Source organism: Eretmochelys imbricata, chromosome 10 (assembly GCF_965152235.1).
Source record: "Eretmochelys imbricata isolate rEreImb1 chromosome 10, rEreImb1.hap1, whole genome shotgun sequence".
Lineage (NCBI taxonomy): Eukaryota > Metazoa > Chordata > Testudines > Cheloniidae > Eretmochelys > Eretmochelys imbricata.
In genome coordinates this window covers 38,260,496-38,286,860 of record NC_135581.1, presented here as the reverse complement: position 1 = coordinate 38,286,860, position 26,365 = coordinate 38,260,496, and the positions used below count along the sequence as shown (strand labels likewise).

The 26,365-nt window shown below is 46.5% G+C and overlaps 1 protein-coding gene across 1 annotated transcript in view; it reads left to right on the top strand.

Moving 5' to 3' along the window:
* Nucleotides 1–26,365, top strand: part of IFT140 (intraflagellar transport 140) — a 253,776-nt gene that overhangs the window by 4,139 nt on the left and 223,272 nt on the right. The window contains 3 exon segments of the mRNA XM_077828863.1: nt 8,057–8,238; nt 12,351–12,572; nt 25,982–26,103. Coding sequence (XP_077684989.1) covers nt 8,092–8,238; nt 12,351–12,572; nt 25,982–26,103 — 491 coding nt within the window. The 5' untranslated portion in view covers nt 8,057–8,091.

Here is a 26,365-nt window from a genome sequence, read left to right as displayed (position 1 = left end):
AGTTGGGGCGGAGGGTGCGAGCACCCACCGGCGCCAAGAGAAGTTGGCGCCTATGGTTACATCTCTCAGTAATGTGAGAGCAGCATAGGTGCTGCAACTACGGGTGCTGGGAATGCTGCTGCACCCCCTGGCTTGAAGTGGTTTCCATTATTTTCAGGGTTTACAGTTTGTTTCAATGGCTCTATGCACCCCCACTGTACAAATGGTTCCAGCACTCCAGCAAGTGGTGACGCACAGATACTTCTTTCCCCCCAAGTTCCTCCATGCCCCCCTGGGGTTGGGGCAGGGGGTGAGGAGCAATGGCATGGCTTGCTGCATCCAGGTCCTTTGCCCACCTGGTCTGTGCTGTGAGGCAATCATTAGAAGCTACTGCTTTCCCCTTACGCAGCCCACATGGGGAAAGTGACCTGGATGCAGGGAGTGCTGGGCATTGCTCCTTGCTCCCTCCCTCACAGCCTCTGGGGGTGGGGCATGGAGGAGCAGCGTCGGAGGTGTCAGCGAACAGCAATGCTAGCTGGTCCGTGCATCCAGGTCAGTTTCCCCATGTGGGTGCAGGAGGGGGTGCAGGGGTTAGGGGCAAAGGGGGTACAATACAGAGGTTGGGCTACAGGAGGGGAGTGCAGGGGTTAGGTAAAAAGGGTGCAGGAGGGGTTGGGGAGAAGGGAGTACAGGGTTGAGGGGCTCAGGAGGGGTTGGGGAGAAGGGGCATAGAACCTCAAATATATACAAGACAATGAAGGATGGATTACATGGATTAGGGAAGAAGGGGCTGCAGAAGGGGGTTGGGGAGAAGGGGTGCAGGAGGGATTAGGGGGGAAGGGTTATTCATTGTTGTGTATTTTACAAATATTTCAGACATACATCTCAGCTTAATGCCTGAAATCACATTGAATTTTATCAATGACTACCATCTCTCAGCTTCTCTGCACTAGCACAAGATGGGTCCATCTCCCACTCTGTCTGCCTGGGTTCTCTCCTTCCTTTAATTTTATTCTTGAGAGCGTGCAGTAACCTATTAGCAGGAGCCAAAGATTTTATCCTGAAACATTTACTCTGCAAGGAGGCTTTACTCATATACTTAATCTTGCTGAACTCATGAAGGTTCCGGGATCTGTCCCCAGCTCCTGCTGTAGCTCAGCAGTTCAGAGTTTTGGAGCAACACTACATTTGTGTTGATTTGTCTGCAAACATTTTAATGTTTTGCTGCTGCTGTGAAGAATAAAGAACGATCTGGTTTTCTACCATACAGTCTTTGTACCCTGAAGTAAAATCACATATGCCAGACTCCTGTTGTCTATATATAGCATATGTTGTGACAGATAGAGCATGTCTTCTTGCTGATTCTGAGACAGACATTGCAGATGTGTAATGTTGTTAAAGCTAGTATGTATGGGTTTGCACAGGAGGACTTTCACTACAAATTAATTCCTAATAAAGATAATTTCTTCAGAATAAGCACTGGAATCAACTTTTTTGCAATATTGATTAGCCTAATCAAATTATAATTTTTGTAAAGACTGCTTAATAGCTGACAATGTATGTCCAAGTCCAAAATTTATATCCTTATGCCATGTTTTTTTCAGTTATATATTTTTTATTACTGCTTTTTATTTTTTAACTAAAATAGAAGTTGCTAAGTGGTTGCTAATTTGTACAATTATAACAACAGAAGCCTGGAGAGGCAAACACTGTGTGTTCTGTATTCTCATAGAATCATAGAATCATAGAATATCAGGGTTGGAAGGGACCTCAGGAGGTCATCTAGTCCAACCCCCTGCTCAAAAGCAGGACCCATACCCAATTAAATCATCCCAGCCAGGGCTTTGTCAAGCCTGACCTTAAAAACTTCTAAGGAAGGAGATTCCACCACCTCCCTAGGCAACGCATTCCAGTGTTTCACCACCCTCCTAGTGAAAAAGTTTTTCCTAATATCCAACCTAAACCTCCCCCACTGCAACTTGAGACCATTACTCCTTCTGTTTGACTTGTTACTGTGAATTACTCCTTCTGTTTGACTGGTTACTGTGAATATGTTTTTAAGCCTTAATCTCTTGAGACTCCAATTCCACAGCTATGGATAGTGGAAATTCCTGTAGTAGATGATGCAGTGTCCATCCTATTTTACTGGAATGCTTGAAAGAATGTACAGTAGAACCTGAGAGTTATGAACACCTCAGGAATGGAGGTTGTTCATAACTCTGAAATGTTCGTGACTCTGGACTAAACATTATGTTGTTCTTTCAAAATCTTACAACTGAACATTGAGTTAATACAGCTTTAAAACTTTACTATGCAGAAGAAAAATGTTGCTTTTAGCGATCTTCATTTGAATGAAACAAGCACAGAAACAATTTCCTTACCTTGTAAATTTAAAAAAAAAACAAACTTCCCCTTTATATTTTAGTAGTTTACATTTAACACAATACTGTACTGTATTGGGAGGGAGCAGGGGTTGGTCTCTGCTGCCTATTTTGCTGCCTCTGTTTAGGTGTGTGTATACAGGGAAATCAACATAGGTGTGCGCATGGGGTGTGCTGGGTGTGCCCAGGCACACCCTAATGCCCTGAGCTCTGGCTGGGAAGGCTGCTCCTCCCCCTTCCCCTGCTGGAGGCTCGGGGTGGGGAGGAGGAAGAGGAGGAGGCTGCAGCAGTTGCAGGCAGCGATGGCAGCGGAGCTGTGTTTACATCTTTGCTGCGCTGCTGACCCCAGCAGCACCGAGTGAGTGGAGTCGGCCCAGGGGCCCAGCTCCACCAATATATGGGGCTGGGTGTCCCACCCGGCCCCACCTGCCGCCCCCCCGCACCTCCCCGTCCTCTCCTCTTGCTGCCCCCACACACCTCCCCAGGCCCTGGAGCAGAGCATCCCTGCCTCTTCTGTGCAGCTCCATGCTGCCTCCCTGCAGCAACAGTTGCTGCAGGGTCCTAGTATCCTCCAGCTCGACTGCCAGGGAACACTGACTCTGAACCTGCCCTTCCACCTCAGACCCTTCCCTTTTCCGGCGGGATCCTCCACCAGCACAGGGGGCCGCCCCGCCACAGTCACTGCTCCTGCCCTATGCCGGACAAGGAGGCAGCCCCATCCCTCACCCCCAGTGAGGCTACACTCAGGGGCAACAGCAGGGGAGGAGGCGCATGCAGCACCCCCCAGCACCCACCACGGGGGAGGTGAGGGAGATTCCTGGACCTGGGAGGCTCCTCCCCCCGAGCTCACTGCTGCTTGCAGGGAAAGGGCTGGGGGGAGTCCTCCTCTCTGGCCCCTGTCCCGGAGTAGCCTGCCTGCACCCCAAACTCATCCCTCGCCCTGCCCCATCTGAGAGCGCACACCCCCAGCCAGAGCTCTCACCCCCGCACTGTACCTTCAACCCTCTACCTTAGTCCTGAGCTCCTCCAACACCCCAAACACCTTATCCCCAGTCCCAGCCAGAGCCCTCATCCCCCTGCACTCCAACCCTCTGCCTTAGCCCTGAGCCTCTCCAACACCACAAACCCCACATCTCCAGTCCCAGCCAGAGCCCTCATCCCCCCGCACCCTAACCCTCTGCCAGAGCCCTGAGCCCCCTCCAACACCACAAACCCCTCATCTGCAGCCACACCCCACAGCCCTCACCCCATACCCCTCACCTCTGCACCCCTTCCCATTCCCAAACTCCCTCCCAGAGCCTGCACCCCAATCCCCTGCCCCAGCCTAGGGCCTGCACTCCAGACCTCCCCCACCCAAACTCCCTCCCAGAGCCTTGGGCAGGTGGGGGGCGGAGTTTGTTGGGGCGGGTTCTGGGCACCACCAAAATTTCTACAAACCTGCCACCCTGGTGCCAAAGTCCCCTCCCCCGCCCGCCTGCGCAGGATGTATTTGTTGCATGTACAAACTTCCCCAGCAGCTGCACAAAGTTGTTGTAACTGTGTCACACAGCAAACCCCGCGCTGCTCCCGTGACCCCCCCCTTGACCCTCCTGTCTGCCCGGGCCCGCCCAGCCAATCACTGCCTCCCCAACGCTACACGTGACCTTTGTTGACTTACGTCAGTCATAGCGCTCTTCCACCACTGCGCTCCAGCTTGGTTGGCGCTCTTTGCACCTGCCTCATAAGTGCCATCACGTCATTGGTCAAGAAGATGTCCAAGGGGTGTGTCATAACCATACAGCTAAGGGTAGTCTAGAATTCCTCCTTACCTGTAAGAGGTTAAGAAGCTCAAATAACCTGGTTGGTACCTGACCAAAGGGACCAATGGGGAAAAAAGTTACTTTCAAATCTGGGGCCGGGGGGGGGGAGGGAGGCTGGCTTTGTGGTGTGTTCTCTGGGGAAAGCAGAGAAGCATCAGGTCAAAAAAACTCCTTCTCCTGTAAACCATCCTGTACAAGTCTCTGATATTACAAAAGAGTAAGTAAATAAGGCAAAGCGCGTTAGATTACCTTTTGTTTTCAACTTGTGAATTTTCCGTTTTCTAGAAGGAGGTTTATCCTGTTTTTTTGTAACTTTAAAGTTTTGCCTAGAGGGGAATCCTCTGTGTTTTGAATATGATTACCCTGTAAAGTATTTACCATCCTGATTTTACAGAGGTGATTCTTTTACCTTTTCTTTAAATAAAATCCTTCTTCTTAAGAACCTGACTGATTTTTCCGTTGTTCCAAGACCCAGGGGTTTGGGTCTTTGATCATTTTGTAATCAATTTGTTAGGACATTATTCTCAAGCCTCCCCAGGAAAGGGGGTGTAAGGGCTTGGGGGGATTGCTGGAGGAAGAGGAACTCCAAGTGGTCCTTTTACCTGGTTCTTTGTTAAAATCACTTGGTGATGGCAGCGTTACTTAAACCCAAGGTGCAAAGGAGAATTTGTGCCTGGGGAGTTTTTAACCTAAGCTGGTAGAATAAGCTTAGGGAGTCTTTCATGCAGATCCCCACGTCTGTACCCTAGAGTTCAGAGCAGGGAGGGAACCCTGACAGGGTGGGATTTGGTGGGGACTCTGTTCTGAGCGGTGGTGTGGTAAGGGGGCTGGGCCAGGGGGGTTGGTGGGGGACAGGGAACGGGGGCGTTGGATAGGGCGTGGGAGTCCCAGGGGGCCTCTCAGGGGGCGGGGGTGTGGCTAGGGGTTGGAGCAGTCGGGACGGGGGGGTTGGATAGTTGGTGGAGTCCTGGGGGGTAATTGGGGGTGGGGCCTCTGGAGGGGGAGGTCAGGGGACAAGGAGCAGGGGGAGTTGGATGGGTTAGAGGTTCTGGGGGGGACCTGTTGGGGCGGAGGTGTGGAGAGGGGTTGGGACAGGCAGGGAGCAGGGGGAGTTGGATGGGTCAGGAGTTCTGGGGGTCCTGTCAGGGGGTGGGGAGTGGTTGGATAGGTGTGGGAGTCCCAGGGGGTCTGTCTGGGGCCGGGGGTGTGGATAAGGGTCAGGGCAGTCAGGGGACAGGTAAGTGTAGTGTCCTAGGGAGGCAGTTAGAGTGGGGGGGTCTCAGGAGGCGGGAGTCACGGGACAATATGACTGTAAATATGGCAGGCGACCAGCTTGGCTTAACAGAGAAATCCTTGCTGATCTTAAACACAAAAAAGAAGCTTACAAGAAGTGGAAGATTGGACAAATGACTGGGGAAGAGTATAAAAATATTGCTTGGGCATGCAGGAGTGAAATCAGGAAGGCCAAATCACACCTGGAGTTGCAGCCAGCAAGAGATGTTAAGAGTAACAAAAAGGGTTTCTTCAGGTATGTTAGCAACAAGAAGGTGGTCAAGGAAAGTGTGGGTCCCTTACTGAATGAGGGAAGCAACCTAGTGACAGAGGATGTGGAAAAAGCTAATGTACTCAATGCTTTTTTTGCCTCTGTCTTCACGAACAAGGTCAGCTCCCAGACTACTGCACTGGGCAGCACAGCATGGGGAGGAAGTGACCAGCCCTCTGTGGAGAAAGAAGTGGTTAGGGACTATTTAGAAAAGCTGGACGAGCACAAGTCCATAGGGCTGGATGTGCTGCATCCGAGGGTGCTAAAGGAGTTGGCGGATGTGATTGCAGAGCCATTGGCTATTATCTTTGAAAACCATGGCGATCGGGGGAGGTCCCGGACAACAGGAAAAAGGCAAATGTAGTGCCCATCTTTAAAAAAGGGAAGAAGGAAGATCCGGGGAACCACAGGCCAGTCAGCCTCACCTGAGTCCCTGGAAAAATCATGGAGCAGGTCCTCCAGGAATCAATTCTGAAGCACTTAGAGGAGAAGAAAGTGATCAGGAACAGTCAGCATGGATTCACCAAGGGCAAGTCATGCCTGACTAATCTAATTGCCTTCTATGACGAGATAACTTGCTCTGTGGATGAGGGGAAAGCAGTGGACGTGTTGTTCCTTGACTTTAGCAAAGCTTTTGATATGGTCTCCCACAGTATTCTTGCAGCAAGTTAAGGAAGTATGGGATGAATGAATGGACTGTAAGGTGGATAGAAAGCTGGCTATATTGTCGGGCTCAATGGGTAGTGATCAATGGCTCCATGTCTAGTTGGCAGATGGTATCAAGCGTAGTGCCCAAGGGTCGGTCCTGGGGCTGGTTTTGTTCAATATCTTCATAAATGATCTGGAGGATGGTGTGGATTGCACCCTCAGCAAGTTTGCAGATGACACTAAACTGGGAGGAGAGGTAGATACGCTGGAGGGCAGGGATAGGATACAGAGGGACCTAGACAAATTAGAGGATTGGGCCAAAAGAAATTTGATGAGGTTCAACAAGGATAAGTGCAGAGTCCTGCACTTAGGATGGAAGAATCCTATCCACCGCTACAGACTAGGGACCGAATGGCTCGGCAGTAGTTCTGCAGAAAAGGACCTATGGGTTACAGTGGATGAGAAGCTGGATATGAGTCAACAGTGTGCCGTTGTTGCCAAGAAGGCCAATGGCATTTTGGGCTGTATAAGTAGTGGCATTGCTAGCAGATCGAGGGATGTGATCATTTCCCTCTATTTGACATTGGTGAGGCCTCATCTGGAGTCCTGTGTCCAGTTTTGGGCCCCACACTACAAGAAGGATGTGAAAAAATTGGAAAACGTCTAGCGGAGGACAACAAAAATGATTAGGGGACTGGAACACATGACTTCTGAGGAGAGGCTGAGGGAACTGGGATTGTTTAGTCTGCAGAAGAGAAGAATGAGGGGGGATTTGATAGCTGCTTTCAACTACCTGAAAGGGGGTTCCAAATAGGATGGATGTAGACTGTTCTCAGTGGTAGCAGATGACAGAATGAGGAGTAATGGTCTCAAGTTGCAGTGGGGGAGGTTTAGGTTGGATATTAGGAAAAACTTTTTCACTAGGAGGGTGGTGAAGCACTGGAATGCGTTACCTAGGGAGGTGGTGGAGTCTCCTTCCTTTGAAGTTTTTAAGGTCAGGCTTGACAAAGCCCTGGCTGGGATGATTTAGTTGGGGATTGGTCCTGCTTTGAGCAGGGGGTTGGACTAGATGACTTCCTGAGGTCCCTTCCAACCCTGATATTCTATGACAAGGAGCATGGTGGCTTAGATAGGGGCAGGGTCCCAGGAGGGGGCAGTCAGGGGACAAGGAGCAGCCGGGGTTGGTGGTTTTGAGCAGGGAGGTCAGGGGGTGAAAAGTGGGAAGGAGTGGATGGGGTGGGACTTGGGTGGGGTGGGGTGGGGGCTCCCAGGATGCACACCCTAATGAAATGTGCTGTGCACGCCTATGGAAATCAACGTTTATCAACATTCAGTGATAAAAATCTAATCCTTCCAAGACTAATAGAGGCTAAATCATAATATACTGATGGTCATCTTTGGACATGAAGTAATGTTTAATCCATGGTGTGTTGTAAAGCTGGTAGGGAAATTCTGGATTGTTCAGTTTCCTTTGAAATAATCCAGTACAGGCCACTGCTGGAGGCAGGATACTGGCCTACATGGACTACTGGACTATTTCAATATGGAAATTTCTGTGCTCCTAAAGGTTGTACCAAAATGTCATTTTCACTTTTTTTATTTTCACCATAGTACAGTGAAGAGGGCAATATGTTTCTTCAATTTTGCCTAGTTCTTAGTTTAAACTGACTTTTAGAAATGTATGTGTGTTTGTTTTTTCCTTGCAGAGATCTGAACACTGCCTAGGACTGTGTATGTCACTATGGCTTTGTATGTTGGTCACAGAATAGAAGTCCCTGATTCAGTTGGGTCCCCTTCCCACATAACTTGGCACCCTGTTCATCCACTCCTGGCTGTTGCTTCCATTAGCTCAACATCTGGAGGCAGTGTGGATATCTATTTGGAACAGGTAAGCATTCAGGAACTTCTACTTTGGTCTTGATGTTATTTTGCTGTGATCTCTTTATAGCTGTTATATCTGTGGTGGAACAGAATTATGAAGTTTAGCAGATTTTTTAAAATACATATATTTTGAAGGCTAATTTATATTCCTGGAATCCTTCTCTATCAATTTTGATGCTCATAATGTTCAGTGATATTGATGGCATATCAAATTAATTAATTTTAGACTTTCCTGAAGTCAGTAGTGGGTTCCTCATGAATTAGTTGGATCTAAAAAACAGAAACACCACCTTGAGTTTTACAGACTACTGGCTTTTTTATTCTTCTTTGAGCTGATTGCCAGCATACTGTTGATGTAGGGGCTACTCAATGGTCATAGAATGAGAAATGCAACTCTACCTGCCAAATGTAAAGTTTAATCCATGGTATGTTGATGTACGTCATGTCATGTCCCAAGATGACAATCAGTATATTATGATTTAGCCTCTATTAAGTTTAAAGCTGTTAGGCTTAGGCTTGGAAGAACTGGATTTTTATCACTAAATGTTGGTAAATGTTGATTTTTTTCCTGTGTACACACAAACCAAGGAAAAAATATTTCCATTGGCAATATTTGACATTTATAAATAGGCAAAGCAAGAAGAATGTAGCTTGAGAAGTTATTAGTTTGATTTAAGGGGAAAAAATTTCAGTGAAATGGATGCATACTTAGTTCTTGTGAACACCAAGCCAAAATTTATCTTGGGATATTCAGCACCAAGGAAATATTTATTGAGGTTTCGGCTTGAATCTGTGTTCTCAATATCAGGGAATGTAAAAAACAGAATAATTTCTCCACCCAGAGTCTGAGCCAGCTTGCTCGAGTCAGATTATTTTATCATATAGGATCTGTCCGTGTTATAGTTATTGCTTACTGCAGTTCTAGAATGATTTCCCTAGTGTGGACAGTGACTTTCTTTTTCCCCCTGAGAACTGTTTATAGACTTCTCAAGCACAGTGGATTTGATTTAAATCACTAGTCAGGAAGATACAATTTAATCATGGATTTCTACATAAAAGTGCATTCTTTGTTGGTTGTTATAACCTTAATTTATATTCTTCACAACTCAGAGATAGATGTGGGTTTCATTTTTAGAAGGTACACGCTATACATTTTAAAAGTGATTTATTTTGAAAACTTTTCAGATTAGTTTTACAGCTATATCAGAAAATGAATGATTGTTTGGTTATTTCATTTACCAAAGGTAACTGAAGCAGATATTTATGAAGTCATTGGGAGGTGAACTATCTCCAATTCAACAGGTTAATCATTAATATTTGGAGGATTTTCTTGCCATGCTGTATTAGGAGGAGAATATCATCAGACAGAATTTAAATTGTTTTAGTTAACTAAAACAACAACATTATGTATTCTGGATTTTTTTTTCTTCAACAGCAAACATAATTTAACAAAGCAAGCATATGAATTTTTGAATGTAAACATTCAAGTTTTTTAAAATCAGGTTTGTTTTTGTTAAAATTGTTTTTAATTAAAATAGTTAAATGACATATTAAAAAAAAACAACAAAAATGTAATCGAGTATGTCAGCCAGGTCAACATGAGAAACTTAAAATATTGGCTTCTGCGGCTAAGTCAGTCGTCTTCACCTTCATTTTCTTGTTTGTTCATGGTCTGGAAAAGAAAAACATGCTTTCCTGCTTTTTCAGGTCCCAAACGATTTCTCAATTTGGAATGAATTAGTCCAAAGGAAGAAAATATTCTTTCTACATTGGCAGAAGAAGTTACTGCTGTTAAAAGTGAGATAATCACTTCAACAGTCTCTGAATCCAAGTGCTTAAGTGACTTCCACCAGTCCACTGGTGTGACTTTCTTTAAAACATCATCAGCAAACATATATTTCTTGAATGGTTCACCCTTAGCTCTGAAGTTTATTATAGTTGGCATTATGGAGGGATGATTGCTGGATGTCCATGTCATAGCCAACTCCTCTTCTTCAGCAGTTAAGGTCTGACCCTGGTACCGAGTATTGGGACTATTTGCAAGAAAATGAGCTGGAGATAGTGCTTGTCCCATTCGTTTTTTTAATGCTTGTAATTTAACTCTGTCATTGCATATTTCTCTTTTTAAGATCTGACTCAGTTCCTTCCAAATTTCAACAGCGTCATCAATAAAACAGATGTTTCCCTGCATTTTGTTCAAGGCTACAGAAATAGGCTTCAGGGCACTCAGCATGTGTTCAACATTTCTCTTAAGCCCAGTGTTGAGAACTTTGGCTGTGACAGTGCCATCTATTTTTTCACGATTTTGTTCACAAACTGTCATCAGATTAGGCCATTTCTTGATATAGTGCTCAAAACAGTCCACTTCTGAGTTCCATCGTACGTCCTGTGGGAGAGTTAGCTTGGTTCCTCCCACTTTTTTCAGAGCAGCTGCTGCAAAGTGATTGTTACGGAAGTATTTTGCCATTTCAACAACATTAGGCTTTATTTCTGGGACACTGAAGTCTTTGGCTAGGAGGTGCATCAAATGAGCACTGCAACCATATGTTATTAGCTTGGAACTCTCTTCTAAATAATTTCTTCTCATCTTGGATACATTTGCAGCATTGTCTGTGACCAGGCTGCATACTAGACATTTGAATTCTTTTTCCCACAGTTTGTTATAGCTTTTACTGCTACTTCTTGTAAGTATTCTGCTGTGTGTGCATTTCCTGATGTATCAATTGTTTCTGTAAGGGAGACATTCCCTTCTTCTGTTGTCACACAAGCACATATAACAGGATCATTTTGGACATTGCTCCACCCATCAAGACTCAGGTTAACAATTTTACCCTCTAGTCCTTTTGTACACTGCTCAATTTCTCTTTCATATACTTTATCCAGCAATTTGCCTGCGACATCTGCTCTGTTGGGTAGACTGTATCCTGGTCTTAATGACTGAACCATGTTAATGAAGTGTGGGTTCTCAATTAGGAAAGGAGAGTTTGTTGCATTAACAAACCGGGCAATTTTTTCATCAATTACTTCTTTTTGTAATCTGCTGGTTCTTATCACTAACTTATCTATGGTTGTTTCTGGATGATGGAGATTTTTTTTCTTTTTGCTGCAGGTGATATACTGTGGCTATGTGACATACATGATTTGACTGAAACATTATCATTGGCAGATAACTCTGAAACTATAGAAAATGATGGTGATTTTGAAGGTGGATAATCTTCAGACCAAATAAGTCAATGCAGTTAGTTAATTATTATTACCATATTGCTCATTTAGTATTACTCATTGCATTCACTGACACTCAGTACTACTTTAAAGGTAAAATTGAAATAGGCAGATCTTCCTTTTACAGCTATTTATTTTTTTTTATCACAACTGCATCTGAAATGATATGAACCATAGAGTGTAAACTATATTTTTTGCTCAAACATGAGAATTCAAGAATAGTCCAGAAGGAAGATAGGCAGTCCTTAAACTCACTAACCTCTTTTGTCATATAACTGAGGTGTGTTAATGAACCACTTCACCTTGAATGGTCCGAGAATATGTGTTAACTACTTATGCTAAACAATTTGTTCCAACTTATATTTGGCTGTGACACTTTGAGTACCTTTCCCAGACCCGAAGAAGAGCTCTGTGTAGCCTGAAAGCTTGTCTCTTTCACCAACAGAAGTTGGCCTATAGAAAAATATTCGATCACCCCCCTGACTGGCAAAAGTATTCTCTTGTATCTTCAGTCCTGGTAGAAACCTTCTCGATCCCCAGTACATGAATCAAAGTTTCTTTAGTTTCAGTGAGAGTTCTTCATATGTACCGAGAGAAGATAGAGCAGAAAAGCAAAGTGAGGCAGAGATTTTTAATACCAATATTGTGTGTGTTCATAAATAATTGTCATATGTCACTTTTTTAAAAACAAATATTTATACATGTGAAGTACTTGTGGACAACATAGGAAAGAAATGTCTTGTGTGTGTCCACTTCAGATGTTACTGCAGTGTGGTCTATGCTTATCTTGTCTCTATGGCAGAAAATATCTTATTTGGTGGAGGGCAGATATGTGTTGAATTGGAAGAGAGTTTATCCCAAAGCCCTGTAATGCGGTCTGTTTGTTTCCATTTGCAGGGAGAGCATGTGCCTGATTCACACACTGAAAGGAGTTTTCGGGCCACATCTCTTAGCTGGCACCCATCCAGACTGATCCTGGCAGTGGGCTGGGAGACAGGGGAAGTGGTGGTGCTTAACAAACAGGACAAAGAGCACCACACAGTACCCCCCAACCATAATGCCGAAATTACTGTCCTAAACTGGAGTACTAATGGTACCCGCCTTGTGTCTGGTGATAGGGTAAGTAGCAAAACTGACATGCCATCAGTGTGCTTGATGCTGTATAATGAGTCCTGGCGATGAAGAAGGAGAGTGGGATTTTTAACAATAATGGATTAATGTAGGGGGAGAATTTCAAGGAAAAGATGAGTCTAATTTCATCATAGTAAGTATTAGTTCTTTGAGTGATTGCTCATGTGCATTCCAATAGGTGTGTGCGCATGCCGCTTGCATGATCGTCAGAAGTTTTTCCCCTAGCGGTATCCGTCGGGTTGGCTGTGGAGACCCTCAAAGTGGCGCCTTTATGGTAGTGTATATAGGTCCCTGCCGACCTGCCGCTTGCTCAGTTCCTTCTTACAGCCAGTGATGGTTGTTGGAGCAGCTCAGTCTCTTGCATTTGCAAGTGCCTACCTAAAGTGGTTCCCTTTTCTTCGTTGTATATAGTTGTTATATAGTAGTTTGTAGTTAGTTGGACTTACTTTGGGGGGCTTCCCCCCCGCCCTAGTTTCCCCAGGCACTCGGGCATGCCTAAGTCGCAGGGGTTTAAGGCATGCCAGAGCTGTGTGAAACCTATGTCCACAGGCGATCCGCACACTGCCTGTTTCAAGTGTTTAGGAGAGGGCCATTAGACAGATAAGTGCCCAATTTGCAGGAGCTTTAGACCCAGGATTGAGAGAGAGAAGGACTATAGTTTGCAGCTCCTCCTGATGGACTCGGCCATCAGCACACAGCCGGCACCAGAAGCAGCACCGGCATCATCGGTGCGCAGCGCCCCCGCCTCAGTGTGGGATGTCCCAGCACTGAGGAAGGACTCCAAGGAGCACGGGTGCCGCTCCCAGACTCGTAAGGCCACTCACGGTCCCCGTGGCTACATAAGAAAAAGAAGGCGGACAGGAGTCGTTCCCCTGTCAAGAAGCCATGAGGGGATTCCAGCGGGGTGCGTCCTCTGGCGGGACAGCTACGGTTTGGGCCTTTAGGCCTGGCACCATTGACTCCGGCCCCAACAGGTGGCTTGTCGAGTCCGGTGCTGGTGGCCTCCCTGACGTGGGAGAATATGACTTCCCTCCACGCCGGATACCTACGAGGCAGCATGGGACCTCATTGCCATGATAGCGCGAGCCACGGCACCACAAGCCCAGGCAGCATCAGTGGCATTGGCAGCGCCACCAGCAGTGTCTGTCCCGGCACTGCATGTAGCTCCGGCACCCTTTGCAGTACCGATGGCGGCACCACCTCTGGTTCATAATCGTGGCACGCCTATGATGTTACGGTGCTGCTCACCGTCTCCCTGGTACTGCTCTCCAGCACCATCGGGCTCCGCCCTCCTGTGGTTGGGCACAGACTACTCATCCGAGTCAGATGCCAAGTCTTCTGTCTCTCGACGCAGCCACTCCCAGTCCTGGCACCGCAGACCAGTGGAATCATCTTCACTGGCAGTCGCCTGGCTGCCCCAGTGGCAGGGCCCAGTCCAATGGCCCTTTTGGACCCTGGGGGCCTACCATCAGGCTCAGGGTCAGGGCTCCAGGCCGGCATTGGTGACATCAGCACTCTGTGCCCTTCCCTCAGCAACACCCTGAGGGGCTCGCTACACCCCCAGGGCTCATAAGGACCCTGCACAAGACAGGGACTCTGGGCTGTCATGCTCCGGCGCAGCACCCGAACCAGCGCCATCAGTGACACTAGAGCCACCTCCAGTCATGGGAGGCTTCGAGGTACCTCACCCAGCCTCCAGAGAGCCAGAAGAGCAGGATGACCCTGTTCTACGAACCTCCTCCTCACTAAGCGAGGTGGTGACAGGTACTCCCAGCACCCTACTGGCAATGGACACCAAGGGACACCAGGACTTTCCTAGGACGGTGGCCCTAAACCTCAACCTCCAAGCAGAAGAGGTCATGGAGGAGTCTGACCTGATGGTGGACATCCTTGCCCCGGAGGGTCCTTCTAGGGTGTGGCCGTGCCCCAAATAAGAACAATACAAAACACCAGTAAGGTGCTCTGCCAGACTCCAGCTTCTATACCATCCACCGCTAAAGGGGTGGAAAGACCCCCTTTTTGTGGCACAAAATAGCGTGAACATCTTTTCACGCACCCCCAACCGGGGACTCTGGTGGTCGATGTGGCAAATTACAAAGAGCGGCAAGGACAGCCGGGTCCCACGCCTAAGTCATGGGACGCAAAGAAGCTGGACCTTTTCGGCGAAAAGGTCTACTTGACCAGAGGGCTCCAGCTTTGAGTGGCCAACCAGCAAGCGGTACTCAGCCACTATGCTTGCAACTCTTGGAACTCAGTGGCAAAGTTCCAGGAGTTGCTCCTGGCTGGCTCATGCAAGGAGTTTAGCGCGCTCCTTGAGGAAGGCATGGTGTCTCCAGAACCTCCCTCCAGGCCTTGTTAGACGTGGCGGACTCGGCGGCTCGGACCATGGCCACGGCCATTACAATGAGGCACAGTGTGTTGCTCCAGGTGTCGGGGATACCACCTGAGGTTCAGAACACAGTTCGGGATTTCCCCTTTGACTGTGTGGGCCTGTTCACCCAAAATACGGACACTCACCTGCACAGCCTTAAGGACTCGTGGGCGACTCTGAAGTCTTTGGGGATCCACACCCTTGCACCTCAAAGAAAGCCTTTTGAGCTTTAGCCCCCGTCCCGCTTCTATTCTGGGCTTCCTAGGCGAGACCCGTCAAGGAGATGGGGCAGAAATAATAGGAGACATCCACCACAGTCCTCCTCAGGCCAAGGCCAGGGTTCGGCCAAACTTTTGAAGATGCGCCCGAGCATGGAGCATCAGTTTCAGTCTCAGATCCTCATCCCGCCTTTGTGAATTGACTCTCCCACTTCTACCATGCTTGGTCCCAGATCACATCAGATTGCTGGGTCCTCAGCATGGTAGGGGTGGGATATTCTATCCAATTCTGTTCCCTACCACCCTCCTTCCCCGTCCCTCTTCAGGGACCCTTCTCATGAACAACTCCTCTTGCAGGAGGTGCAATCACTTCTCACTTTAGGGACAGTAGAGGAGGTTCCTCAGGAGTTCAGGGGCAAGGAGTTCTATTCCCACTATTTCCTCTGGATCTGCGAGACCTCAACACATTCATAAGGAAAGTGAAGTTTCGCATGATCTCTCTGGCCACCATCATTCCTTCCCTGGGTCTGGGGGACTGGTATGCCGCCGTTGACTTGAAAGACACGTACTTCCATATATCCGCTATCCTGGCCCACAGACGATTCTTGAGATTCGTGGTCAGTGGCCAGCACTATCAGTTCAGGGTGCTTCTGTTTGGGCTCTCAGCGACCCCCCCGGCTATTCACCAAGTGTATGGTGGTTGTGGCAGCCTTCCTCCACAAACATCAGGAGCAAGTATTCCCGTACCTAGATGACTGGCTCAGCAAGGCCAAGTCGCAAGCACGGGCCACAGAGCATGTGTCTCTGGTGCGGGCCACATTCCACAGGCTGGACCTCATATTGAATGTGCCCAAATCCACACTGGCCCCGACACAGAGAATAGAATTCATAGGGGCTCTCTTGGACTCCATGCAGGCCAAGGCGTTCCTGCCTGAGCTGTGCTTCCAAGCACTCACGTACATTATTGAAAATCTTTGCCGATTCCCACAACCACGGCCAGAAATTGCATGAAACTATCTGGGCATATGGCAGCCTACACATACGTTGTCCAGCATGCTGGATTACGCCTTCGGCCCCCTCCAGGCGTGGTTGGCGCAGGTGCACAGGCCGGGCAGGGACCTGCTGGACGCAATAGTTACCCACCCCCCTCGAGTCTCTCCACTGGTGGCTGCAACCACAAGTTGTGAGGGAGTACCCTTTGCCAAACCCCAATCCACACTATCCCTAGTCACGGCCACCTCGGCACTTGGTTGGGAAGTGCACCTGGGCGATATCAGAACTCAAGGTCTATGGTCCCACATAGAACTATCGCTGCATATCAACGTAAGGGAGCTGAGGGCTGTTTGCTTGTCATGCCAAGTGTTCCAGGCCTGCCTGCAGAGGGAAAGAAAGCCAATTTGTTTCCTTTTCTTGAAGGATTATATGTAAATAACAACAATAAATGGATATAACCAGATACCACTGTTCTCAGTGGTAGCTGATGACAGAACGAGGAGTAATGGTCTCAAGTTGCAGTGGGGGAGGTTTAGGTTGGATATTAGGAAAAACTTTTTCACTAGGAGGGTGGTGAAACACTGGAATGCGTTACCTAGGGAGGTGGTGGAATCTCCTTCCTTATAAGTTTTTAAGGTCAGGCTTGACAAAGCCCTGGCTGGGATGATTTAGTTGGGGATTGGTCCTGCTTTGAGCAGGGGGTTGGACTAGATAACCTCCTGAGGTCCCTTCCAACTCTGATATTCTATGCAGGGTGCATGTGTGTCGGTGCTGATGGACAACACTGCAGCCATGTTCTATATACACAAACAGGGTGGTGCTCGCTCCTCTCCCCTGTGCCAGGAAGCCTTTGAGCTGTGGGATTTTTTCATCGCCCACTCGATACATCTAGAAGCATCGCACCTTCCGGGAGCGCAAAATGAGCTAGCCGATTGCCTCAGTTCCAGGAGTTTCACGGTCACGAATAGTCTCTCAGGCTGGACATCGTGCACTCGATTTCCCAGAAGTGGGGCATTCCCCCCATAGACCTGTTCGCGACACAGAGCAACAGATAGTGTCAGCAGTTCTGCTCTTTCCTGAACCACAGCCCAGGCTCCATCATGGAGGCCTTTCACCTTTCATGGATGAGTCACCTGCTGTACACATTCTCGCCCTTCGGTCTCATACACAAAGTCCTCCTCAAGACTCATCGGGACGGGGCTTCCTTGAACCTCATAGCGCCAGCGTGGCCCTGCCAGCACTGGTTTACCATGTTGTTGAACCTCTCAGTGGACAGACCAGTAGCACTTCGTGTGTGCCTGACCCTCATCACACAGGACCATGGCCGTCTGCAACACCCCAATCTGGAGTCCCTCTGGAAACTCCATGGCTGAATCCTCTTGAGCTTCAGTGTTTGGACCCAGTGAGGAAGGTCTTGCTGGGAAGTAGGAAACCTCCACTCATGCCACATACCTGGCAAAGTGGAAGCGTTTCTCCATCTGGTCTCTGCAGAGGGGAACCGAACTGCAGCTAGCGCCAATTCCCCTTATTTTGGACTACCTGTTACAACTTAAGCAGCAGGGATTGGCAATATCTCTCCAGGTACAACTGGCTGCCATTTCGGCCTTTCACCTGGGGGCAGCGGATAGGTCAGTCTTCGGTAATCCCATGGTGGGCAGGTTCCTCAAGGGCTTGGACAGACTTTATACCCAGGTATGACGACCTGTTCCCCAGTGGGACCTCAACCTGGTCCTGTCCACACTCATGGGGCCCCCTTTTGAGCCCATGGCAACCTGCCCTCTGTCCTACCTTTCCTGGAAGATGGCCTTTCTGGTGGCCAAGGGTATCTGAGCTCAGAGTGCTGACTTCCAAGCCCTCCTGTACTGTCTTTTATAAAGACAAGGTACAGCTACGCCCTCACCCTGCATTTCTGCCAAAGGTAGTCTCCCAGTTTCATGTGAACCAGACATTTTTACCTGTGTTCTTCCCTAAGCCCCATTCCAGTAACAGAGAACACATGTTCCATTCCCTGGACATTAGGCATATTCTAGCTTTCTACATTGAGCGCACAAAGCCATTTTGTAAGTCACCACAGCTCTTTATTGCAATTGCAGAAAGGATGAGGGGGCTCCCGATCTTGTCCCAGCGCATTTCATCATGGATCACATCCTTTATCAGGACTTGCTATGACCTGCCAAAAATTCCAGCCCCTCCGCTTATGGTGCACTCCACGAGAGCACAGGTGTCATTGTCAGCATTCCTGGCACAGGTCCCTGTCCAGGACATATGCAAGGCAGCAATGTGGTCTTCCATTCACACCTTCACGTCACACTACGCCATTACCCAACAGGCGAGGGATGATGCAGCCTTTGGCAGGGCAGTCCTGCACTCAGCAACCAGTTGAACTCCGACCCCTGTCCCAGAGAAACTGCTTGGAAGTCACCTATTGGAATGCACATGAGCAATCATTCGAAGAAGAAAAAATGGTTACCTACCTCTCGTAACTGTTGTTGCTCATGTCCATTCCAAATCCCGCCCACCTCCCCTCTGTTGGAGTATTCCGGCAAGAAGGAATTGAACAAGCGGCAGGTCGGCAGGGACCTATATACATTGCCACTCCAAGGGTCTCCACAGCCGACCCAACGGGTACCGCTAGGGGAAAAACCTTCCGACGATTGTGCACGCAGCGCGTGCGCACACCTATTGGAATGGACATGAGCAACACATCTCGAAGAACAACAGTTACGAGAGGTAGGTAACCATTTTTTTACATGCTTCTGGAATGGAAATGGGTTTATATCAGGATTTCCCCAACTTTATTGGCTTTTCTACAGTGCTCATTGCTATTGTACCTAAGCCCTTTAAATATTAATGAATTTAACTTCACAACATATTCCTTGGTAGTATTTTGCAGATATGGAAACAGAGACACACAGCAGTGGAGTAACTTGCCTGAGGCCACCTAGGAAGTTTGTGACAGCTGGCAATAGAACCCAGATCTCCTTAGTCCCAGTCCAGTGTCTTTACGACGAGCCCTCCCACATCCTTCCTCCCCTTTTGTAGAGTGACCCTCCCTCAAACACAGCAAAAACTCTTGAGTGTTCCTAGAATTAGTGTATTTTTAGTTGGAGCAAAGAGCAAAAAGACTCTAGTGGGGGGGAAATGTGTTGTGGAAATATATTTTAAATACATTAATCTTCATTTCTTGATGAGTTGGTTGCTTTTTTATGTAGCGAAATGAGGAATTATCTATTGATATTCAGTGTTGACTGCTAAATTTTCATACTGGATTCTGTTTTTGCCAATTCCTGAGTCAAAAAAGAAAAATTCTATTCCTTTTGTCTATTTTCTGTGGCCTTTTTTGACACTCCCTAGGATAAGACAGCGCTTCTCCAGAGATTTCAGCTTTTACTGTCAGTATGAATCAATGAAAAAGCATAGATCTAATTATTGGCTGTAAAACTTCTGTTATGTTTGGTGGTCTTGACGAAGAAATTGACTGATAAAAGCCACAGTCGAATTGTCCATTTGCATATAGAAAAATTGGGCAACAATGGTGAGATTGATAATGGTGAGATTGCTGATGTGCAGAGACCACTGCCTATCAAGCAGACCACTGTTGTCTCATTGTTAACTTGTACTCCCCTATCTGGCTATATCCATTTATTGTTGTTATTTACGTATAATTCTTCAAGAAAAGGAAACAAATTGGCTTTCTTTCCCTCTGGATATCAATGCCGCTTAACTACAATCTGTTAAATGTAGGTGGTTTACTTCAGATGCATGTTACTGGGACTATAAGAGAGTGCCTGCAGAAAGAGGTGAGTGCTGTGTCTCAAAGATTGGGAGACTTGACCTCAGCCTAATCTTCTTTAAGCAGCTTTGTAGGCTAGTGTCCTCATCTGGGAATGCCCAGCCCCCAGTAATTCAAATTTAGGCTCCAAGAACCACTGAAAATACTTCTTAAAACTTGAGCAGAAACCAGTGAGGATCAGGAGCTCTTATTTACATTCTAAGTACATAATACCTTGGATAACTTCCAGCTTTTGATGGCTCGATAGTATCGGAAAGGTCTAGGTGTTTTGTATAAGTATCTTGAGTGAAACTGTCTTTATGAAACAAATGGCTTTTACAGCAAAAGGCAAAAGCTTTGGGCTATTAGAATGGTTCAAAGGATACCAAGATGTCTTAACAAATAAATCTCATGGGTACAAATGTTACTGTGTCATCTCCAGTTGCCATGATGAAAGCTGGCTAGTTCTATCCCTTTTCTGCACCCACTAGCATTGGCACATAGAAACAAGCTTTGTGCATGCTCCGTTTCCAGCTTGATGTACTCATGTCTGAGTTTGGAAGCAAATTGAAGACTAGCTCAGCCTTGGCTGAGTAAATACTTTTATTCAAGAGCTCCAATCTTGTCTTCCAATTCTCTGACAGAACAAGAAGCAATGGTCTCAAGTTGCAGTGGGGAAGGTCTAGGTTGGATATTAGGAAACACTATTTCACTAGGAGGGTGGTGAAGCACTGGAATGGGTTACCTAGGAAGGTGGTAGAATCTCCATCCTTAGAGGTATTTAAGGCCCAGCTTGACAAAGCCCTGGCTGGGATGATTTAGTTAGTGTTGGTCCTGCTTGGAGTAGGGGATTGGACTGGATGACTGCCTGAGGTCTCTTCCAACCCTAATATTCTATGATTCTTCCACAAATATTTTCCCCCAGGCAGAGGCTAATGAGACAATTTAGTTTCAGATTCCAGGCTTTGCTACTAGCTGGGGAGCAAAGATTGACTTGACATTAAACTATGAAGAGAAAAAAATTCTCTCCCTAGTAAACATTTGGGGGGAAAAATATATTTTTAGCCATTTTTGTCTCTCTTTGATTCTCCTGCATAATGACAGGTTTCAGAGTAGCAGCCGTGTTAGTCTGTATGGGCAAAAAGAAAAGGAGTACTTGTGGCACCTTAGAGACTAACAAATTTATTTGAGCATAAGCTTTCGTGAGCTACAGCTCACTTCATCGGATGCATGCAGTGGAAAATACAATAGGGAGATTTTATATACACAGAGAACATGAAACAATGGGTGTTACTATACACGCTGTAACGAGAGTGATCAGGTAAGGTGAGCTATTACCAGCGGGAGAGAAAAAAGAAATCAAGGCTACAACCTATCCTGAAGGATGACTCATCACTCTCACAGATCTTGGGAGACAGGCCAGTCCTTGCTTACAGACAGCCCCCCAATCTGAAGCAAATACTCACCACACAACAAAAACACTAACCCAGGAACCTATCCTTGCAACAAAGCCCATTGCCAACTGTGTCCACATACCTATTCAAGGGACACCATCATAGGGCCTAATCACATCAGCCACACTATCAGAGGCTCGTTCACCTGCACATCTATCAATGTGATATATGCCATCATGTGCCAGCAGTGCCCCTCTGCCATGTACATTGGCCGGACTGGACAGTCTCTACGTAAAAGAATAAATGGACACAAATCAGACGTCAAGAATAATAACATTCAAAAACCAGTCGGAGAACACTTCAGTCTCTCTGGTCACTTGATTATAGACCTAGAAGTCACAATATTACAACAAAAAAACTTCAGAAACAGACTCCAACGAGAGACTGCTGAATTGGAATTGATTTGCAAACTGGACACCATTACATTAGGCTTGAATAATAACTGGGAGTAGATGTGTCATTACACAAAGTAAAACTATTTCCCCATGTTTATTTTTTCCCCCTACTGTTCATCACACAATCTTGTCAACTGCTGGAAATGGCCCACCTTGATTATCACTGCAAAAGGTTTTTTTTTCCCCCCTCTCTCCTGCTGGTAATAGCTCACCGTACCTGATCACTCTCGTTACAGTGTATATGGTAACACACATTGTTTCATGTTCTCTGTGTATATAAAATCTCCCTGTTGTATTTTTCACTGCATGCATCCGATGAAGTGAGCTGTAGCTCACGAAAGCTTATGCTCAAATAAATGTTAGTCTCTAAGGTGTCACAAGTACTCCTTTTCTTTTATTCTCCTGTGGTGCTTTGAAGTAAACCATGGGGGCATGATCAGATACATGAGGAGACCTGAATCAATAGAACATGAATGAGGTCTGGGTTTATTACAGTGGATAAACCCATTTATTGGGTGGCATAAAGGAAAGGGGGAGAACGTATACTTTGAAGGATAAAAATCTGGTCATGAAGTGAGAGTCATGAGTCTTAGGGAATTTTGTGCCCATTACACTTCCCCATTTCCTCCTTGATGTTACTAAAACGTCAAAGGTGTCATGAGCTTTTTAGGGGTGGAAGGAGCAATCTGACTTGAAAATAAGGTGTGTCAAGTCATCAAGCAGAAAGATGACCTCAACTCAGGACATATATGGGAGAAATTTCCAGCTGTTTTTATGGGCATCTGGGCTCCCCTTTATAACGAGGGGCTTGGTTGCTTATAGAAGCAGTTGGGGGAAAAAAGAAAGTAGAACCAGCAACATGTGAATTTTTACTTAGCAGAGACCACCAGCCAGAACTCTTGAACCACCAGTGGTCCACAGACCACCATTTGAGAGCGACAGTCTCACAGCTACTGTTTTGGGTTCTCTGCACACTTGAACAGAAACCACTGCATTGGTAAACATTTGGATAATATTTTCAACCTAAAGAACGGAATACGTATTGATTTTGTTTTTAAAAATTAAAGCTTAGATTCTGATAACGTAAAGATAAGAGGAGAATTATATGGTCACTTGTATGGCTTCAGAACCATGCTATATGCTGGACTTTAGGTGAGATGCGATGGAAGAGCTACGTGGAAGTGCTGTGCTATGCTTCATACCAGTACTACTAATCTTTCATTTTCATGAGGAGTGTAAAGGGGCTAGCCAGGGCAGGGAGCCACACTGGCTCACTACACCCAACTGAGGATTGGGGAATTAGTTTGGCCGCAAAAGTCTTCGCTGGCGGCTCTTGTGGAGGCAGAAAGTAAGTACAGTTATGCCGGGGCCCTAGGTCAGGGTGGGGCAATAATGACTCAGGCCCTCAGGCAGGGCTGCACAATAATACTAAAGCAGTAACAGTACAAACATTAGTGAGCCCAGGCCCTAGGTCAGGGCGGGGCAATAATGAGTCGGGAGCTCAGGCCCTCAGGCAGGGCTCAGCGTAACAGTAGGCCCAAGCCTCCAAATGGTTTGGGAGAGGGGAGACTGCCACCCATGAGTTGGGTGGGAGAGGGGACACAGGCCCTCCCACTCCACTGTGTCCCAGCCCAGAGCCCTAGCAGTGGTAGAAGATCTGCTGCTGTGTCAGTGGGGATCCTGGCCGCAACACACTGACGTGGGCTCTAGCAGTGCTACAGCCAGACTAGGGTTGGCTGTCCCCGGGCTACTTCCTGAGTCACGGTGGAGTCCTCCGGGGGGTCCAGCACCATGGGTTCCTCGGGATACCGGGCAAGCGGCAGGCCCGGCAACTCCTCCAGATAGCGGTCGCAGGACAGGTCTGGCAATTCCTCTGGGTAGCAGGCACAGGGCAGGTCCAGCAACTCCTCCGGGTAGCGGGCACAGGGCAAGTTGGGCCAGTCCTGGCGTGCACCTTGGGCTTCAGGGGCTTCCCAGTCATGGGCTAGGCTGGAGGCGTAGTGAGCTCTGAGGGTGAGCCTTTATACTTCCTGACCCTCTGAGGGGTGGGCTCAGAGCTCCCTAGTTCCACCCACCCCGGCCTCCGGATGGGGTCGTCCGTCTCTGGGGCGGCAGGGAGCCACACCGCCTTACTACAAGGACTAAATTAACTTACAGTATATTAAAAAAATAAAATAAAATAAATCCTAATAACCCTTCACTGTAATTTGTCTTAATGAAATGAGATTGCAGTTTAAATTATACATTTTTATTCTGTTTTTGTTCATTGCCTAGCAGAGTGGGTCCCCAATTGCCACCGGGCACTCCAGGTACTACCATAATACAAATAATAAATACTCTTAAAATTCCAGCTGCAAAGCTGGTATCATAAGTCAGCTTTTTGGGATTGTGAATGTACATGTCATGCTGCATTGTTCCTCTGCTTCTCTGTTTGCTCCATTTTTCCACTCGGCAGAGGATTGAAATTGATAGGTATCCAAAATTGGAGTGCTTCAGACTGCAAAATTCTTCTCAATTTCAACTCTCTGCCAATTTGCAAAAACTGGGCCGGGTCTAAGGTTCAGCACAATACCCGTACTTGAATCATTATGTCTGCCTGTATTCTTGGTCAAAACAGAACCAGCAACTCAGACTTATTTTGTTTATCAATTGTTGGCTCTCTTGTTTAGAAGCTAATATACTTTCTATGATAAAGGGATATATTTTGTTGAAATGCATTTCTTGAGAATTAGAGCCCAACAACGTTGTCATTGTTAAATCTTGCAATGCCAAGCATTTCATTTAAATTAGTTAATTAGATTTTGATGTTCCTGTGATTTAAACATTTATGGGACTGGAGAGGTGCTGTGGGCAGCATGCTACTGAGTTCATGCAGCTTGTGCAGTTGGATCACTGTTTTGTCATCATACACACATGTATAGTGCTTGTGAACGTGCATTCACTTTTGGACATGTCTTTTCTAGATAGCAGGAGGGCCATAAGTGGTGTTACTTATTTGATATGCATGGCTGGGGGAGAGGGAGAAGCAGTTGTATGTTGTTTGGACAGAGAAGAGAGTAAATAAAAGCTCTGTATTTCAAATGGCTACATAAAGGTGGCAGTAAACTCGTTTCATAATGGGAGATTTCAAGCTTCAGAAGCTTATATTATAACTTCTCATAATAAAACATGCTAGCAGCCTTCAAATACTTGACGAGGTGAAAAATGGCAAGACGAGTGAAATATGGTTTTGGGTGGAGCGAGCAGGTATAATGGGAATTAAAGGGAAAGTTTAGGCTGAATATCAGAAAAAAGCTCTTTGACAGTGAGCTCTGTTAAACTGTGGAACAGTCTCTCAAGAGAAATAATGAAGGCCCTTTGGTTGAGACACTTAAAACTAGGCTGGATGAAATGCTAGAAAATGGGCTCTGAGGAACAATTTTGCGTTGACTCCTGTGACGTGGACTACGTAACTAATGATCCAATGAGTGTTTTTCTTTTTTAACTTCTCTGATGGTTCTCTCAACTTCTAAGACTGTCATTTTAAAATGTCCTTCTGATCCTAAAAATGAATCAGTCCTCACTACACCCTCACCATGATGATTTTTTTTTAAAGCATTGCAACAGTTCTAAAATTCTCTCTTCTGTGCTGGGAAATCCACAAATAATGACTCTGTGTTTCTCTGATCATGAGTGCTTTTGCTTTGTTTGCCTGCTCGACCTTGAAAATAGGCAGTGGATTGAAACTAACAAGAGTTCTAGAGCTGGATTCTTGTTAGTTTTAGTAACCTGACTGCTCACAAGGAAGAAAAATGGGGTATGGGGTATGATGAGTACGTGCAAGTGCATGTGTCATGGTGCACATGTGCAGAACAAAACAAGGTTGGTCCAATTTTAGGGCTACCAGCCTTAGCAATGTCCTTTTAATTAAGAATGGAAGTAATTAAGGCACTTTTCCAGACAGCTTCATTTTAAATAAATAATGAAATGCCATCATTTAAAAAGTCACTTGAAGTTTTAGCCACCTGTGAAAGGGAGGTAATCTTACCTACATATTAAAAAAAAAAAAAGATGAAAGGTACTAAATAAGAGAAAAATACCATGTTATCAGTAAAAGCATATTGCCTGAAGTGATTATTTAATGTCCATTGAGTAGTTTGTCTCCTATTATTATCTGTTTGCAAAGAAGGTCTCTCTCTTTTGTAATTCTTCCAGCTTGGAGTCATGGTTCTATGGAGAGTGGACCAGCGGGGTCGAGTGCAGGGCCTCCCTTTATTGAAACATGAGTATGGAAAGTATCTTTCTCACTGTATCTTTTGGCCTTCACCTCCTGGCGAGTAAGTGAAAATGCCCCAGTCGGAACTCTGCTAGACATTCTCTCTCTTTAGGGTTGGGGATTTCTTATTATTAGGTTTGTTGCACAGAGATCCCATGTTTCAGAGTAGCAGCCGTGTTAGTCTGTATTCGCAAAAAGAAAAGGAGTACTTGTGGCACCTTAGAGACTAACAAATTTATTTGAGCATAAGCTTTCGTGAGCTACAGCTCACTTCATTGGATGCATTCAGAGATCCCATGGAAATCCAAACACACACACCTTGT